The 17,195-nt window shown below is 39.6% G+C and overlaps 1 protein-coding gene across 1 annotated transcript; it reads right to left on the bottom strand.

The window, feature by feature from the left end:
• Positions 1-1,920: 1,920 nt before the first annotated feature.
• On the bottom strand, positions 1,921-17,186 carry LOC136258511 (importin subunit alpha-1-like). The gene is made up of 20 exons (XM_066051826.1): positions 17,018-17,186; positions 16,921-16,965; positions 16,726-16,812; positions 16,583-16,677; positions 16,476-16,523; positions 16,382-16,429; positions 14,117-14,289; positions 13,981-14,063; positions 10,873-11,004; positions 10,762-10,824; positions 10,644-10,712; positions 4,467-4,595; positions 4,365-4,418; positions 4,265-4,315; positions 3,643-3,714; positions 3,524-3,592; positions 3,253-3,294; positions 3,147-3,204; positions 2,161-2,249; positions 1,921-2,114 (listed from the first exon to the last, which is right to left on the bottom strand). The coding sequence occupies exons 1-20, from the start codon at positions 17,087-17,089 to the stop codon at positions 2,019-2,021; spliced, it is 1,575 nt and encodes a 524-aa protein (XP_065907898.1). The 5' UTR covers positions 17,090-17,186; the 3' UTR covers positions 1,921-2,018.
• Between the last annotated feature and the right edge of the window lie 9 nt (positions 17,187-17,195).

Genomic DNA, 17,195 nt, shown 5'->3' with positions numbered 1-17,195 from the left:
TAATGATATTAAGTATACACAGTAACAAAACAAGTATGTGACCGGATCTTGGAAAACCTACCTTTTGGGCACAAGCAAACTTTTTGGGAAAACTCAAATGAAAATTTCAACACTTTCTTTTAAATTCATTTTTTCACACATTTGGATAAAGCAACTATTAAACCTTCTTGCTGTGAAGTTTCACACCCATAGCTTCTTTTTCCTAGGAGATATGGATAATTATATCAGACTATGTAGTAATTTCACATGCGTGGGATAACAATTAACTTACAAATTGGGTGATTTGTTCAGCTGCTGGAATGGCTAAAACTTAGTCTTAGACAATGACACATGGCATTTAATTGCAGAAAAGTACGAATACTACTTCACTAATCTATCAGAAATGTATTTCAAAGTATTTTAGATGGTAACAATGGAATTATTGGTAAACAAAGTGATTTGTCACCATTTGTCACCCTTAATCACTCACAGAATTCAATACATTACCATAAAAGTTAGTTTGTAATGTACAGGACAGAAAATTGGCCATATCTCAGTAATGCTTCAAGATATTAAGCTGAAATTTTAACATAAGATAGATGAGCACCTAGTACCTCATTTAAACTATAAAACAGAAAATTGACCAATGTGCCAAAAAGGTAGGTTTTCCAAGATCAGGTCACGTATAGTGAATACTGTCACAAATAATGAACATCACTGTACATTTTAGTGACCGCCACTAAGAATTGTAATGAAATTCACTATTTTGCCACAGTATCATATTAATTTTTTTAGTTTAATGTTATTTTCCATGATCATGAAAAAGTTGTGCTTTAACAACTTTATGATATTGCTATTGGTTAAGTCAATATGTACTGAATGTTATATTAGAACATGTAACTTTTGCAATGACATGTACTTCATTGGCCCAGAACTTACAGTACGGTATAATTATTCTATACCAATATTGCTATTATTATTGCTTGTATAGATGCATACAGTTGAAGTGCTATGACAACATATTAATAGACTAGTGGCTATTTGGGACTATTACCAAGTTTCTAGAGTAACAGTATCATGTAATGCTGTCTTGTGAACACTAAACCATGTTACTCAACAGGAAGTACAGTAAGCCAATTGGAAGAACTCCATTCCAAGTCCTCACTTTTAAAATTCCACTAAAATGCTTCAAGTGCAAAATTTATACCCATTTTGAAACTACAGCAAACAGCCATCACTTCAGGCCTATTAGGCAGCAAACTCCCAGGTCCCCATGAATAACAGTTATAGTATTATCACATCTCCGCCTTGCTTCTTCAACTCCAGACAATGTGTAAACTTCAGCATTATTTGGCCTGCTGTACTGTTCCTGCTGAGAGCAAGAACACTCAGGCTTTCTCATCTATATTCACTGTGACATTTAGACCAACACAGGAAGATTTTATAGTTAGGAGGAGGGTGGGGGACAAGATTTTAGGGCTAATTTTACTAAGAGAATTGAATACAGTAGTACACACAAAAATTATCTATTAGAGCATCTCAATTTTTGCAGTTATTTGCCTCGAGTTTTTCAGCGTAGTTTATAATTTTACTGCTGTCTCCTATTTGCCAATTGGCTTTTCTGCATGTACTTCTGAATAATGTAAATAATTCTCAGCTTGTTTTTGGTATAAAGTCCAAGGAATGTGAGGGGAGGGCCAGCCCCCTCCCACATCTGAACTCTGGTAGCATTTTGCCAGATGTCATCCATAAGGCTTACTGACTGAAATTTTCACCAAATTCAGCCTTTTAGTGTCCAGGGAAGAAGCATTCCCCTCAGGCCTCACTAGCTTTACACCTTACGCCACCTTTTCTTCTACCCAGGCAAGTTTAGCTGCCATTGTCAGAAATCAGCAGACCCTTCTATTAGTACAATATGTGAGAGCTACTGTTGATTGTGGGTTTACAATGGGAATTATAAATATTGTTAATTATTGAAAAATGAAGTATTACAAAATAACAGACAGACACACAAACAGACAGTCCAGGTAGTGATGGAGTTATAGTACAAAGTTAGCCGGTTGTTTGACTGTACTAAACTGAAATAATCCATTATCAGCATTGGTTTGTGGAGTGACAGCAGTATCCTCCTCCTCCTATCATCAACAACTAGACTATTAGTGTGGTTATAATGATACTGACCTCAGAGAAGAACCGGTCAATGATACTAAGAGCAGCTTTGTATACATCAACATTCTCATGTTGTTGTAACACCTCTATCTTATCAACACCTACAACAACAATCAGTAAATATTATAGACTACACTAGAAGTTACTATCACAACAACATTAGTAGCTAATGTTCTAGTCCTACTATAAGACTACAGGTCACTAGTTGTAATGTACACAATAGTGGTGTGCGATATCAGGATTTTTATTTCGATATTATATCGATATGATAATGGGGTAAATATCGAAATTTCGATACGATTTTTGATAATTTTTAATTGTGTGGGTGGTGTAATTGCGTGGGCGGCCGATATTTATAAATATGCTTGAAATACAATTTGCACACAAACTATTGCATAAAACTAATAAGCCTAGAAAACTGGCAGACAAGTTTTTAAAATGGCTAGATAGTACAGAACCAACCTTCATTTCTAGCGTGATTGCGCAATCACACACTAAATGCTGTAGATTTATCGAAATATTCTTCGATATTTCGATAATTATTGCAAAATATTACCTTTTCGATAAATATCGAAATCTGCTAAAGCAGTATTGAAAATCGATATGATAACGATATCGACAAAATTATCGCGAAATCAATATTTTTTCAATATATCGCACATCGCTAGTACACAACTATACTGGACCAACAAACACCACACTTGTTATAACAACACACTTGACAACAATAAACACATTTCAATGTAATGAAACATATACTACATATATACACAATGGTGAGGGATAGTAATACCAACCCCTACATCAGGAATAGTGAGACTGACTCTACTAGTGTATTATCCCACACAGCCACTGGACACAGTACTAGTCTCAATCCTGATGATTTCCCACAACTGCCCAAACAAACATTGTACCAAATTGTTTGCCAAAATCATTTTATTGCCTATATTCAGTCAGGCCACTACCTCACTTCAGTGGTATCTGCACATGTTACTCACCACCAGCTTCTTCTATCAACAAACAAACTTGATCCTTGTAGTTCATCTTTACTGCAGTCTGGTGGGAGGGGTTTAACACTGCACCACATCACATGATCTCACTCACCGTCAAAATGTTAGCAATGGCATCCAATATCACTGTGATAATCTGTGGATATCAAAAGTTCACACATGCAAGCAGCCCATTATGACAGATGTGCAATGATATGACCAAGAGTTCAGTAACAATGAGAGATCGTGACACTATTGAGCACATTTTAATAATAAATTCAACACAGGTTTCTAATCATGGTACAAAAACATAAGACCAATATGAATTGTGATAGCTGCTTCAAGGTCACATGCACAACCACTACTATACACACGTACGGACAAACCTTAGCATCTCTAATAGTCAGCAAGTCACACAATGGTTTTATCACTCCAGCCTCTAACAGGTGACACACCTACAATATGATCACATGATCATCACATGTATGCCAGTCGCCATAACAACCTGTTGTACAGTTCCTCCAGCAGTTAAGTTAGTGACTGCCCAAACAGCTTCCTTCTGTGCCTTGAAATCTCCCTGTTGTCATGGATACAGTACAAGGTAATCACATCACAACAACAAATTTAGGTATGTCTCTAAAGCAGCCGCCTGCCAAAAAAGTACTAAATGTGACCAGTTAAGATGTGACCAGTTAAGACAGGTTCCACTGTATTGGGCATAAACTGTTTACTTAAGAAATATTTAATTCGGCCTGTATATAGAGGTGGCCAATAAGACAGGTTTCACTAAATATTATAATTCGTAAATATCATCCTTGTTTCGGCTGATACTAAAATGCTAATCTCTATCTGTTACTGGTATAACAACACTTGTATATGCTTATATGAAGCTATTTTGACCCCATTTTCATGCATGAATTGCAGATACCAGCTCTATCACAACTTGGTTCAACTACTCACTAAAATTACTTTGCTATTGCATGAAATTCTTGTTTATGGTTGAAGACAATAATACTATTTGTACAGCAAGCAAGCAAGATATTCCCAGCAGGGCAAGTTATCATTTAGTGTACACATTGGGCCAATGGAGCGCCATATTATCTTATCAAATATCCTGGAACACTCACCTTGCCCAACACATTGACCAGAGCAGGTAATAGATTATGTGTGATGACAGCCTACACAATGGCAACAGTATCTGATCATTATCATCATGATGGACTATACCTCTATTTGATGTTGAGAGCCAGCAGTGATGTTAGACAGTGTCCAAGCTGCTTCCTAAAACAACAACAGGTATTATACCAGTAATAGTAGTAGCAGCTGTACCTTCTGTATGTTAGCCTTGTGGTGTCTGAGGAGTGACTCAAAGTGTTCTAGTACATTACACTCTAATACTGTTTGTGTCTGTTGATCACTACCAGTTACTATGTTACCAATGGTACGCAGGGCTGGAGTCTGTGTAGAGAAGACATTTACATGTGACATCAGAACATCACAATTACGTATAATACATATCAACATCATGATGTTAAAAGACAATCACGATTCATTCCACAATCACTATAAGCTCCCAGCCCTACTAATCTAATATTGTAGAGAAAGCCTGGCTTTCTGTAGCATTTTTCATTTTAAAAGCTGCCACAGTATAAATCAAGAGAAAGCATGTGAAAATTAACAGCATTCATTTCACCAGTCATTCCTAATATTATCAGCTACATGCTACCAACCAATTAATAGTTAACAATATGAGGGGAGACAGTCTATTGTGAGGAGATATGACACAAAATAAAAACTGTCGGAAATGACACAAAATAAAAACTGTCGGAAAGAATAGAATTTCTATATAACAAAAAGTAACATTTTAGCACTGATGTGATAAAGGCTTCCTGGACACTCTTCACTTCATTATCAACAATGCTCTTCTCCCTGATGGCTACTTATGCTATATTTCATATTTTAAGTTATTTATCAGATGATGAAGGCTCCAATACACTGTGTACATGGATTATTAGGAGGTTAACTTGAAGGAGATGCCGCTTAAGCTGTATGCTCTTACGGGTGCCCAATTGCAGCATTTGAATTCTCTGACACGTGCCCTGCTATTTCACGACATTCAGAGATTAGAAGCAGTTGTGTTGTTGTGCCTTGTACTCTCAGTCTAGTGCAATGAAGTGTCATGGACCCAGCATTTTCCGGAGTAGGTGCTCCCCCTCCAGTGCCTGGGGTTGTGACATTGGCCCCGGTCGCCCCAGTTGTTACAGCCCACATGATGGGAGTTCCAGCCTCTCAGCCAGCCGTGTCAGTACCTCCACCTACCGCAACTTCTACAGTTCACCTAAAGCTTACACCTGGTGACTTATCCAGCATAGCCACCACTGTGGCCAGAATTCTCCAGCTGGGGCCATTGTTTTGGATTCCTCTCTCCGTGGCCACCTCCCCCTCCATCTGGTGCAGCACACTCTACTTCCCGGAAGCAGTCTCTAGAGGGTAGGGCTGAGCGATACTGCCATTTTAGTATCACGATCGATACTAAAACCACTATTCACGATACTGAATAGTTTACGGTACTTATAAATAAGTCAATCATAGATGGTGCCACATAGTGTATTGCTCAGCATTCCTGCAGGAAGTCCTTATAGGTGATAGCAAACTAGCCACTATCATCCTTGTTTACAGTAACAGTTATTGTAACACATGCTTTGAGGTTGTTATGGTGTTCACACCTCTCTGCAGGGATGGGTGGACTTTATCATTTACAAGAATTCTTAGCCAAGTACTGCATTACAAATGGATTTTTAATGACTGTAATGTACAGGCATGGTATCACGATAGCAAGAGTTAATAATAGTGGAGGGGAGAGTGTCTAACGCTCCATAGGGCTGTATAAAATGAGCGCGTTTGAGCTAAAGGGCTTCAGCAATCTTAACAAGCGACGTGTTAACGCATTCGATTATGATTACACGGCCAGCGCAATACTCATTCAGAAAAGAGTGTATCGATAGCAGTTCATGTGAGAAGCGAGTGTTATAAAATGGCATCCGTTCATGGTTTTCAGTCGAAGATATCAAATTTTGGCGGTACCCGTGAGAGTGGAAAACAGATTCTAGTGGAAGTAGAAACATCATCTCGATGGGAAGTAGGAAAACCGTCGTTCGAAGACGCGATGCGGTGTTACCTGGTCTGCCATGTTGGAACCAAATACCACTATCAGCACTTCCCAAATATCGATTCTAGTGTTCATGAACTTGTGCAGCATCGTTGATGTGACCTGACAAAAGTGACGATTGGTTCTAGTTGTCAAGTGTAGAGAATGCGACTAAACACGAGATTATCCGTGGTGAAGCCCTTTAGCTCCCACGCGCTCATTTTATGCAGCCCTATACAGCGTTAGACACTCTCCCCTCCACTATTATTAACTCTTGACGATAGTTAATAAGAAAATATTGCGATATCGATATTTTAAAAATATCAATATATATCGCTAAAACAGTAGTATTGCTCAGCCTACTAGAGGGTGCTGTTAACTCTACCTGTCGTTAGCAGGACAAGGATGTATGGGCCTATTAGTATTTACAGTGCAGCACACTGCTCTGCTATCATTGCTATTTTAAATAGGTGGCCGCAGCACAGCACTTCTCGTCCCTGCAGACCCCGTACTGGCACAGAGAGGACCTCCCCTCCCCCTTGAGCCAAACCACTGCTCCTCAGCCTCCAAGGGTAATGTCACCTTTGGTGGTGGTCACAGAGGGTATACCCCCTGGTGTCGTCTCGGGGTCATAGGGAGAATCAGATGGTGGGAGTTCTCTGCTGCTGGGAGGAGTAGACACTGGGGAGACTTCCACCTCAACGGACACCCACCAAGACTCCAAGAAAGGCATATTCACCAATTAGGGACCTAACCTAACCAGCTGGCCTCAAGCATATTCCCATTTCATGGCTGTCCTTTTGAGGAGGAAGCACCAGGCCTTGTGGCTCACCAACACCTTGTTATTAAGTTGGTTCAGGACCTTGGGGGCTGCCGTCGGTGGCTGGTATATGACCGCAAGTTCAGGGAGTGGGCAGCAGCAAAGTCCATCAAAGTGTGGGGGAGCTAAATCACTCCATTTACGGCCAACGTTTATCCTGTCCCTTACCACCTGGTATGGATGTGGCCTCCCCCATTTCATTGATCCCAGTTTTCTTTAAGTGGAACCAGGGGCACTGCAAAAGGCGCTGCAAATACAGCAGTGTTCAGAGTGTGGTGGCCCACACAGGTGAAGCCAGTGCCAATTTAAGGGATGGAGGAAGTGAGTCCTGGGCAAGGAACTGGACTTTACTGTGATTATTTCTCAGATTATCATGTATTCAGCAGAGCACAAAACTTTTACCTATATCATCCTCTTTGCATGTACAATGTTACCATATAAAAATGTACAGGAGCTGGTCCCCTGCAGGCATCTAGTAATCTTTTGTATACTCCTGTACACCTTATTTTTAAAATGATACAAATAAAACCTTGTCAATATGATGACAGTTACTACTACTACTACTACTACTTGACATTGTTTCGCTGCTTGAAGACGAACCAAAATAAAATGTCAGTACAATACACCCCAAGTAGGGGGTATGGTTTCCTTATCCCCCAGTATAGCTTGCTATGGTTGTGAAAATTAGGTCTCCACCGCTTGGTGTGTAATTGTCTATTCCCCTCCATTACAGGTGAGGTGCTCTACTTGTTCACTGGAGGAATGGTGGCAGACAATACCTAGGGATTTATTAGCTTTGGACAGCTGTCAGGAGCCACATGTAACTTCCCAAGTGGCACCTCCCTCCACCGGCTGAGCTGGGTTCATGGGCTAGCCAATCATCCTGACCTGGTGTTCCGGTTTCATCCTGTCCGGCATCCATGGTGGTTTCCACATTGGATTTCACCCTGAAGTTGGCAGGCAAGAACTGACACTGCCCAAGGCCCTTGTTGAGTTTTCCCCAGGAGAATTCATTTATGTCCAATTGGCCTAGTCCTGAAGAAGAATAAGCCTGGCAAGTGGCGACTCATCAAGGATCTCTCATCTCCTTTGGACTGCAGCATTAATGATGGCATTAGCCGTGAACGGTCCTCCCTGTCCTACACGTCAGTAGACCACCTAGCTGCCCTGATTGTATCTGAGGGAAGAGGGTTATTCCTTGTGAAGGTGGACATCAAGTATACCGCATGGTACCAATCCACCCAAAAGACCAGCACCTATTGGATGTCCAATGGGACAAAGTTATTTACGTTGACTGGATGTTGCCCTTGGTTTACGTTCAGCCCCGAAAATATGTTCAGCCACAGCAGACGCAGTTCAGTGGACGCTCAGGAGGAATGGCATGTCAAAAGGTCTTCACTACCTGGACAATTTTGTCTTTGTGGCTCACTCTGTAGCATCAGCAGATCTCCAGAAATGCACACTGCTGTCTCAGTTTGATCATCTCAGTACTCCAATTGAACCATCTAAGCTCGAAGGCCCTGTTACCTTCCTTACCTTGTTAGGCATCAAGGTAGATGCAGCCTCATTTCAGCTCTGCCTTCTCAGAGCTAAGCTATTGGAGCTGGTGTATTGCTTGCAGCAGTGCATCCACCATTGCTCAGTTAAGAAGCATGACCTGGAACATCTGACTGGGCTTCTGCAGTTTGCTACAAAAGTGCAGGTAGGCCGTTTCTGAAGAGGCTGTATGCTCTCCAGGGAGTGGGTAGTTACCCGGACCATCTCGTGCACCTTAGCGTTCCAGCTCAGGCCAATATTGTTTGGTGGCTCCTCTTCGCAGACCAATGGAATGGCATCTCCCTTCTGTGGGACTTGGGGGTTGATATCATCATCTACTCAAAAGCCTCTGGTTCATGGGGCTGTGGGCCAGTGCAGGACGTCCAGTGGCTCCAGCTTGAGTGGCCTCCCATCTCTTGATTGCCATGAAGGAACTCATACCAGTAGTAATAGCTGCAGCAACCTTTGGCAGATCATGGTTGGGAAAGTTTGTGGTAGACAATACTGGGGTTGTATCAGTACTTAACTCTTTACTACAGTGATATGCACATGATGCACCTGGTGCAGCTCTTGGTGTTTTTTTTTTTGCAGCCAACTACGACTTGGTTTCCAGCTGTTCACATCCCAGGACAACTCAACTCTAGAACTGATGCTATATCCAGGAATCACCTGGACCATTTCTTCACTGAAGTACCACTCAAGCAGCTTCCTCCCCCACCCCAGCACTTGTCCTCATCCCTGGTGAGACTGGTGTCCCAGTGCATCACTTGGATCTACCCGTCCTGTTCAAGGAAGCCTCTGCTGACAACCAGACAAGTTAGTGTCAACTAACTCACTTTATTATATACCCTCATTTTATCTTCATCATTTGTATGTTCATCTTTCACACTATGTTAATCTTATGCATTTGCACTCATCCAGCTCCTATTGTATTACTGGCACGTATTGTCATCATTGTCTCTGCAAAAAAACTGCCTAGTTAGAAAATTTTACACAAGTTTTGATTGAGCCATTACTCAGCAAAGGAAGTATATAAAACCATATACCATCTTATTCGCGTACTCATCATGAAGAGTTCGAAAATCTTGGTTTCGTTTCTGTAACCTCAATAGTTTGCATGTCACGTGCATTTGTTTACGATGTGGTAGACGTAAACAAAACTGTTGCTGTTTTCCTGCCTTCATACACCTATGCGCAAGTGACTGCAGGGCTAAAACTATACCTTGGCCAATCCATGGCAAACACTGTGAGCCCAAATCCCAACTTTGTAGGGTGAATAAGATGGTATGTAGGTTTAATCAATTTAGCACTTCCTTTCCTTAGTAATGGCTTGATTAAAACTCCCATAACACTGTTACAAGTGAAGAACACTAAAAGAAGTGTCTCTGCAATCAATTCAGTCTTCACAGACGATTCCTGTTACAAACGTAGCCAGGGAACTATCGTACTATTGCGAATAATGTTACACTGATAATCAGTTAAATAATTATAATAGCTGATATTAACTAAATTATGCAAATGTGCTGAAGGCACTTTTGGGCATATACCAAACGAATACTGCCAAGTGTATTGTGAAGCTGGTTTTGGAGGATTTTTGGCCAGAAAATCAAACCTCCATGATTCCTAACATACAGTACTACCATACTGTATGATTACAGAACACAGGTTTTGTCTGTTAACACAGTTAAAAATTCTAGTGATACTCTGCCCTCTGTTATCAGCTTTCTTAAGACACACTTCTCAGAGTCAGGGTACTGTTCTTACTAGCTTGACAGGTTCTGTATTAGACATCCTCCTCTCATATTATTAACTTCATAATAATAATAATAATAATAATCAGAAAACAGACATGCAAGCAGCACAGAACAACACACTTCCACAAATTGAGAAATTCAAAGAATAATTTTCAAATCTTAACACACCTGCCTAAGAAAAATATGACACACATTGCACGCAAACAGACAGTTGAGATGGCATAGTTACCAAGACAACACAACATTACCTGTAAGGTCAACTCATTAGTGGACAACATGTAAACTAGACGAGGAATAATCCCTGCCTTCACTACAGCCTACACCAGTGAGGTAATACATCAATTATCACCAGCTATTACACTATACCTCAATCCGGTCATTGCTGCTATCCGTTAAGTAGGAGAAGGCCCAGCAGGCATCAGCCACAACCTGTGTTAACACTACCAGTATGACTGGTGAACATTAAATGAAACACACCTCTTTGTCATTATGATGCAATAAATCACTGATCGATGGTACTAACAAGGTGACAGCCTCATCACTAGGGGGAGGGTCTTTATTACGACACAAGTTAGACAATGTCCATGTTATGTTCCTCAAGTGAGATACCTGTAGTAGTAATAGAACAACATAAATGAATTAGCCCTTTTAAAACATGTGGCTAGAAGGAGGAAACACACAAACACACACACGGAAAGTCACATCATTACACCCTGTATCATTAATGTGGTAATCCTATTATAGCTTTTATCTATGCACAAATTACTGGTAACTTTATTAGAGCCAAAAATTCTAAGTTAACATTCCCAAAAGACGTTTCCTTTCACATTAAACACACAAGTGACAACACTGAAAAGTCACTATGAAGTTAGCTAGCAGGTGGAAAGTGAAACTGCATCCAGTCACTCTAACATTACAATACAAGTACAAAACAAAATTGGAATTTTCAACTAGAGTAGAGACCATAGCACATCAATAAAAAGTACTGAAACAAGCTGGAGTAGTGCACGGTATTAAATCACAGCAAAACAATAAATGTTATGCTTCTGTGTACTTGTTTAACTTTTTGTAATTATTATGACTGGTGAACCCATGCATGCCGCATCTGAAATGGCACTGTGTGCCCCAGCTATATCAATTATTGTCTAAAAAGCGAAGTATCCATTACGCTTCGTTGTCAGCTATGTTCACCTGTTACACAGCATCTTGGATCTAGAACTGTTTGAAAAGCACCTCTGTAAACAAAACAGTCACTATGAAAAATACGGATGATTTCCAAAGCCACACCGTGCTATCACTAAATCGACACATTTGCTGTCAAAGGAGGACACTGGTAAGTCCATAAAAATGCTTTGTACGTACTGCGGTGTGCCAAAAGGCACCTCTCGGGCCAAAGCAATGTCGAACAGTGAAAAAATCAAGCCCGTACCTTAGCCATTATCGAGTTACGCTTGTCTGAAGGCATCAGTAGTATAGAAAATTCCATTAAATAAATTTTAAAATTCTGTAGCAACTTGTTGAAAGCGTTTCGGGTTGATCTGAAAGCTTTTTTGGACTTAGTTTTACCTAACAAATACTGCCTCATCATCATCAGGGAAAATTGAGGCTGGATTTTGGATGATGTTATTTCGTGGACCATGCCTACTCCTTTGTGGTCCCTACTATACAGTACTGATTACAAAATTAACTTCACACATGAAATATGCAGCACAAATATCAATATTGTATTGATATCAATATGGTCATAGTAATAATGGAAGTTAGCAATTTCCAATATTCAGTAGCAGAACACCTCTAGTCACTGCCACAGTTGACATGCAAATTTTAGAAAATTGCTGATGCATCACAATAGTATTTTTGTAATAAGCCCACTCAACGCCGCCACATGGCGGAATCGATTATATACCTCTGTAGCATCACTTTCCAAGTATTCTGTAGCTTCTCTTTAACATTTTAGCAACCCCTGAGCTTATCCTGTAATGGTCACACCCTTAGGTGAACAGTAACAGGGATAAATGGTCCCTCATGCACGATTATGACATCATTGTGCACTTTTTTTATGGGCAATATAAGTATCATATAGACAATTCTTCGACATGATATTGGCACTACTGAGTGATTCTTGGCATTATGCAAACAACAACTTGATAATCTAATTCCTTGTTCTATAGCATTCAAGCATTTTGATATGTAGTTTTATAGGAATAATTACATCATATGGTTTACAAGTTATAGCAGTTTAGAAGCAATAGATTGGAACCTCTAAAAGTTTGGTGATGAGGGGTTATTACAATCAAGTAAAAATGTGAATTTCACAAAAGATTTTATGGAAGTTTTAATCGTCTCACTATTCAGTGAATTACCAATCAATAATTCTGGTGTGTGCCTGTCCATGAGGAATTTGCAAATTTGTATTTCATTTCCGTACACAGATGGTTTTTGAGTTACAAACATTTGCTTACATTGCAGCAAAAAAAAATTTGGATGATCTTTATACATTGAATACACCTTCCTTCTCTAGATATTCGGTAAAAACTATAATTGTGGATTCACGGGGTCACAGCAAACACTATCAATCAAGTTTCAACTACATCAGTCAACTACATTAGTCAATATATATATATATGTAACACTTTCACACCTCAGATCAAAGGAGCCGCCCGGGATACATACGAAATGTAGACCGGGCTACAACTGGGCAGTGATTATATAGACATTAATGCTGAAATCGATTGTGGGGATCGATTAATACCCACGCGATTAGGATGTACGACTTGGATTTCGTTGTGAAAACCACTCAGACAGAGAGCATTTTGTTATCCTTGCCATCCTACAAGTTGAAAAAATGTTGGGAAAAGGTGAAAACTAGTTGCTGTAGCTTATTCACCAATCATTTCTGCATGTTTTCGAATATGGACACGCCCCCCATCACGAAGCTACCACTCTGCACGGAATAACCACTCTACAAGCAAGCTTACCTATCTGGGGCCTTTAGTAAACCCCTTCATTATCCCATAAACGATTCAATAGCACTGATTAAAACATTAAACTCGCATAACCAAAGTTCTCCGTGATATCTCTAGGATATGTCCTTTCATCGTAACCGAACGTAACCAGAACGCTACTAGCTGCTGACCCATAATCAAAAATTTTAGGTATGCATATATAATACATCCAGTGGCTGCACTTGTATTGGCTTGTGATTGGTCGCCCTGTACAGGCTATCAGCCTAATAAGTGTTACATATTAGCTGTAACACGGGGCATTCGGGCTTTGCCTGGTATTTATGCCCTCAGGCATCAGGCAAAGCTCTCATCCCTCATGCCCGTGTTACAGCTATTACATATCCCATGTTACTAAACTTACAAGGCTGAAACTTTGCCAGTCCATTCCTTTGTCATTTTAGATAGCAAAAGATCAATAAAATGAAATTTGAAAAAATGTGCATACATCAATCACTTTCTAAAATTTGATCACACATAACACCACATGGAAACTCCATACATAAACTACACAAATCTTTGTACTGCACAACTAACTAGTACTCATTATGTTCCCTCTTCAAACACACACTTTAACACTCACTGTAGTTTCTGGCGAGATCAAATTAACCAGTGGTTGTATAATACCACACTTTACTGCATAGTCACGGAGATCAGGACCATCACCTTTAATGGTTACCATGGATACACATAATACATTAGATCATATGATCACTAACCAGCAATATTCCCCAATGCCCATACAGCTTGATCACAGACATTCTTGTGAGGTGATGACAACAAGTTGATAAACAAGGGGACAGCTCCTGCCTCTACCACAGTACGAGTTTGTTGTGAGTTGCCTGAAGCAATGTTAGTGAGAGCCCAGGCTGCTTCAAACTGCATCGTAGAACTGCAACCAAGTAATACATCAGTAATATCAGTAATACATCAGTAATATCAGTAATACATCAGTAATATCAGTACTACATCAGTAATAATATACACCAGAAATACATTAGGAACCCCATGCTCAATCACGCAAAAATGAGCCCCACCCCTCTTGTGAAATACTATACCAACATACTCCTTATGGGTAGCTGGAAATACAGTTTGCATATGAAAAAGTCTTTCCAAGAAGCAAGTCACCTACCAGCCAGTGGATAAGCTCAAAGGTTATCAAACATCTCACGATTATCACCCAACACTAATACAGTAATACTGTAGGGACGTGTGATGAAAGCTTTAAAAGATATAATCACAAGTATAAGGAAAATTAAGAAGTTTCATTAGGGATCTAGTGAAACAAGGGAGGTTGCCTATAACTAAAGATATACTAGTGGACTAGTGTATAGGCAACCACCTTGGTTTCACTACATTTTCCCTATTATCCCTAACCAAACTTAAAATTCTTAATTTTTCCTCATACTTGTTTGGTTGCTTTTTTTGACTGGTGAAGCCACCTTATTGTTTCCGCATGAACAATTGCCCCAACTGTACAAGTGAAGTGGCCATTGTATATTTGTTTTCGGTTATGTTACACAGCATTAATTACCAATGAAAACACTAGAAGGACCTCTGCAATCAATTACAATGGAAAACTCAAATAATTCCCATCAAATTAGGGATGCCATTATGCGGTGCTGCCACAAATCAACACCTCGTGCAGTTACAGCAAAGATAAGACACAAAGGAGGACACAGGTAAATCCATAAAGCACGCATTGTATGCACTGCAGTATGCCAAAAGGCTCCTGTTGAACTGAAGTGACGTCAAACAGTGAAAATTTAACCCATGTCCTTTAGCTATTATCAAGTTACGCTTGCCAAGTTAATCAGTTAGGCAGTAGAATATTCCAAAAATTTTTAAACAAAAATTTACAGCAACTTTTTGGAAGCGCGTTTCAGGTAATACTGAAGACTTTTGGGCTTGGTTAAACCAAACCAAGACTGCCAAGGTGCCACAAAGGTGTTGTGAGGTAGCTGGTTTTAGGGTGATATTTTTGGCCAGACAAGCCCAAACCTCCTAATATACAGCAGGCTTGGGGTCAATACATGAGTATTTGTATTTTGAAACAACATGTATTTGTACTTAAATACTTCATGTAAAAACTTAAAATACTTTCTGCAAATACCTCAAATACTTTTGCTATTTATTTGGTTGGAAGATGATCTCTGACTTATTGACATCTTAGTCTGTAAAAATATATCAAATACTAATTATTTTCTTTCAATTTCTTTGAAATGGGTGAAGAACTTACTTTTCTTTGAAGTTGAATAGTATATAAGTACAAACAAGAGTTCATAATATAGAGGGGGAGGGAGATACATGCTGGACACTCTCCCTCCCTCTCTATATTATGAACTCTTGGTACAAGCATTCAATCCCTGTAACATAGTTCCATGTCATCAAAGAAGAGCAAGAAGTCTACATACTCCAATTGTTTTCCAGCATTATAATGTTACAATTGCTTTTACCATACACTTGAAATTTTAGAACAATATTAAAACAGAGGTGTGTACTATTGGATGGTTGTGTAACGTGTAGTTCAGATCAAAGCATCAAAGTACAGAAGTATTTAATGCTTTAAAAGTATTTGAAATACATCCTGGGAATAAGTATTTGTATTTCATACTTTCAGAGTATTTGTACATACTTTTCAAAGTATTTGACCCCAAGCCTGATATATAGCACTACCATACTGTATATGTTTACATGTATTATCATTGATTGTTCCTGGAATTCCATGAATAAAACAAAAATGCAAAACCCACTTTTTAACATTTCAAACAACATGGTATGGTCTAAGCTATCTCAACACAATACATTTGGTTTCACTAGGTAGATCAAGCCTTACATTTGCTTTTTATTGTGAAAGTGGCATTAAAAGGTTTCTAACACATTAGCATCACTACACTGATGAATATGTCCAGGGACAAGCCATTATAATAAGTTTATGGATTCCTTCCTAATATGGAAGGCAGTTATATGGTACTAGTACTAACTTGTTAGCGGTTCCTAGTAGTTCTACTAATCTGGGGACTGCTCCACTCCTAAAATATGAAATAATAACTGTACTAGGTACGGACTAGGACCCACTGTATAATCACATCTAGTGGAGGCTGTTTGGCTTTAGACAGCAACTTCCTGTATATCAGTAATATGATAGATTATAACATACTTTACTCTACACACACGTGTTCTACCTTGCTGACTGCACTCCAATCAGCTGCACAGCAGGGTCGTCACTATATACCTTTTGCAGTATTTCACCGACATCCATTGTGGTTGGAATTGTGGCCTGCAACAGTCAACACTATTAGGCATGATATTACACATTAGGCTATACCTGTCCATTGGAATTGTCTGATAATGGAGATGTTTCTGGTTCAATAGCGATGTTCCTCCTTTTCATTAACTGGTCTTCCTTCTTTGCCTGCAAAAGAAATCACACAAGCTGAATTCCAGCGACCACAAAATTCAAATGTTTGAAGTTTTCTCGCATCATATTTGGCACTACCAACAGTTACAAGTTGGCGCGTACCTTTCTTAGCTCCACAGACACCTCAGCCCGCCTTCTTCTCAACTCCTGTAATACAACACGTGGTGGAATGAAGCAGGAAATACCGTGTTAACCATACCGTTGAGTCGAGGCCTTGGTTCTTGAAGGATTTCAAGCGAGAGTTCTCTTTCTGTGCCGAACCGGAGTACATTTTCACCGCGCTATACCTCCACTCTAACAGCAACAACAACTGCCTCTAGTAACGGATGACTAATTTGAAATCTCGCCTGAGCGATTTGATTGGCTAGTTTGTATCA

This window comes from Dysidea avara, chromosome 6 (assembly GCF_963678975.1).
Source record: "Dysidea avara chromosome 6, odDysAvar1.4, whole genome shotgun sequence".
NCBI lineage: Eukaryota > Metazoa > Porifera > Demospongiae > Dictyoceratida > Dysideidae > Dysidea > Dysidea avara.
Note: the sequence above shows the minus strand (reverse complement) of the source record. Positions and strands in the feature narration are given on the sequence as shown.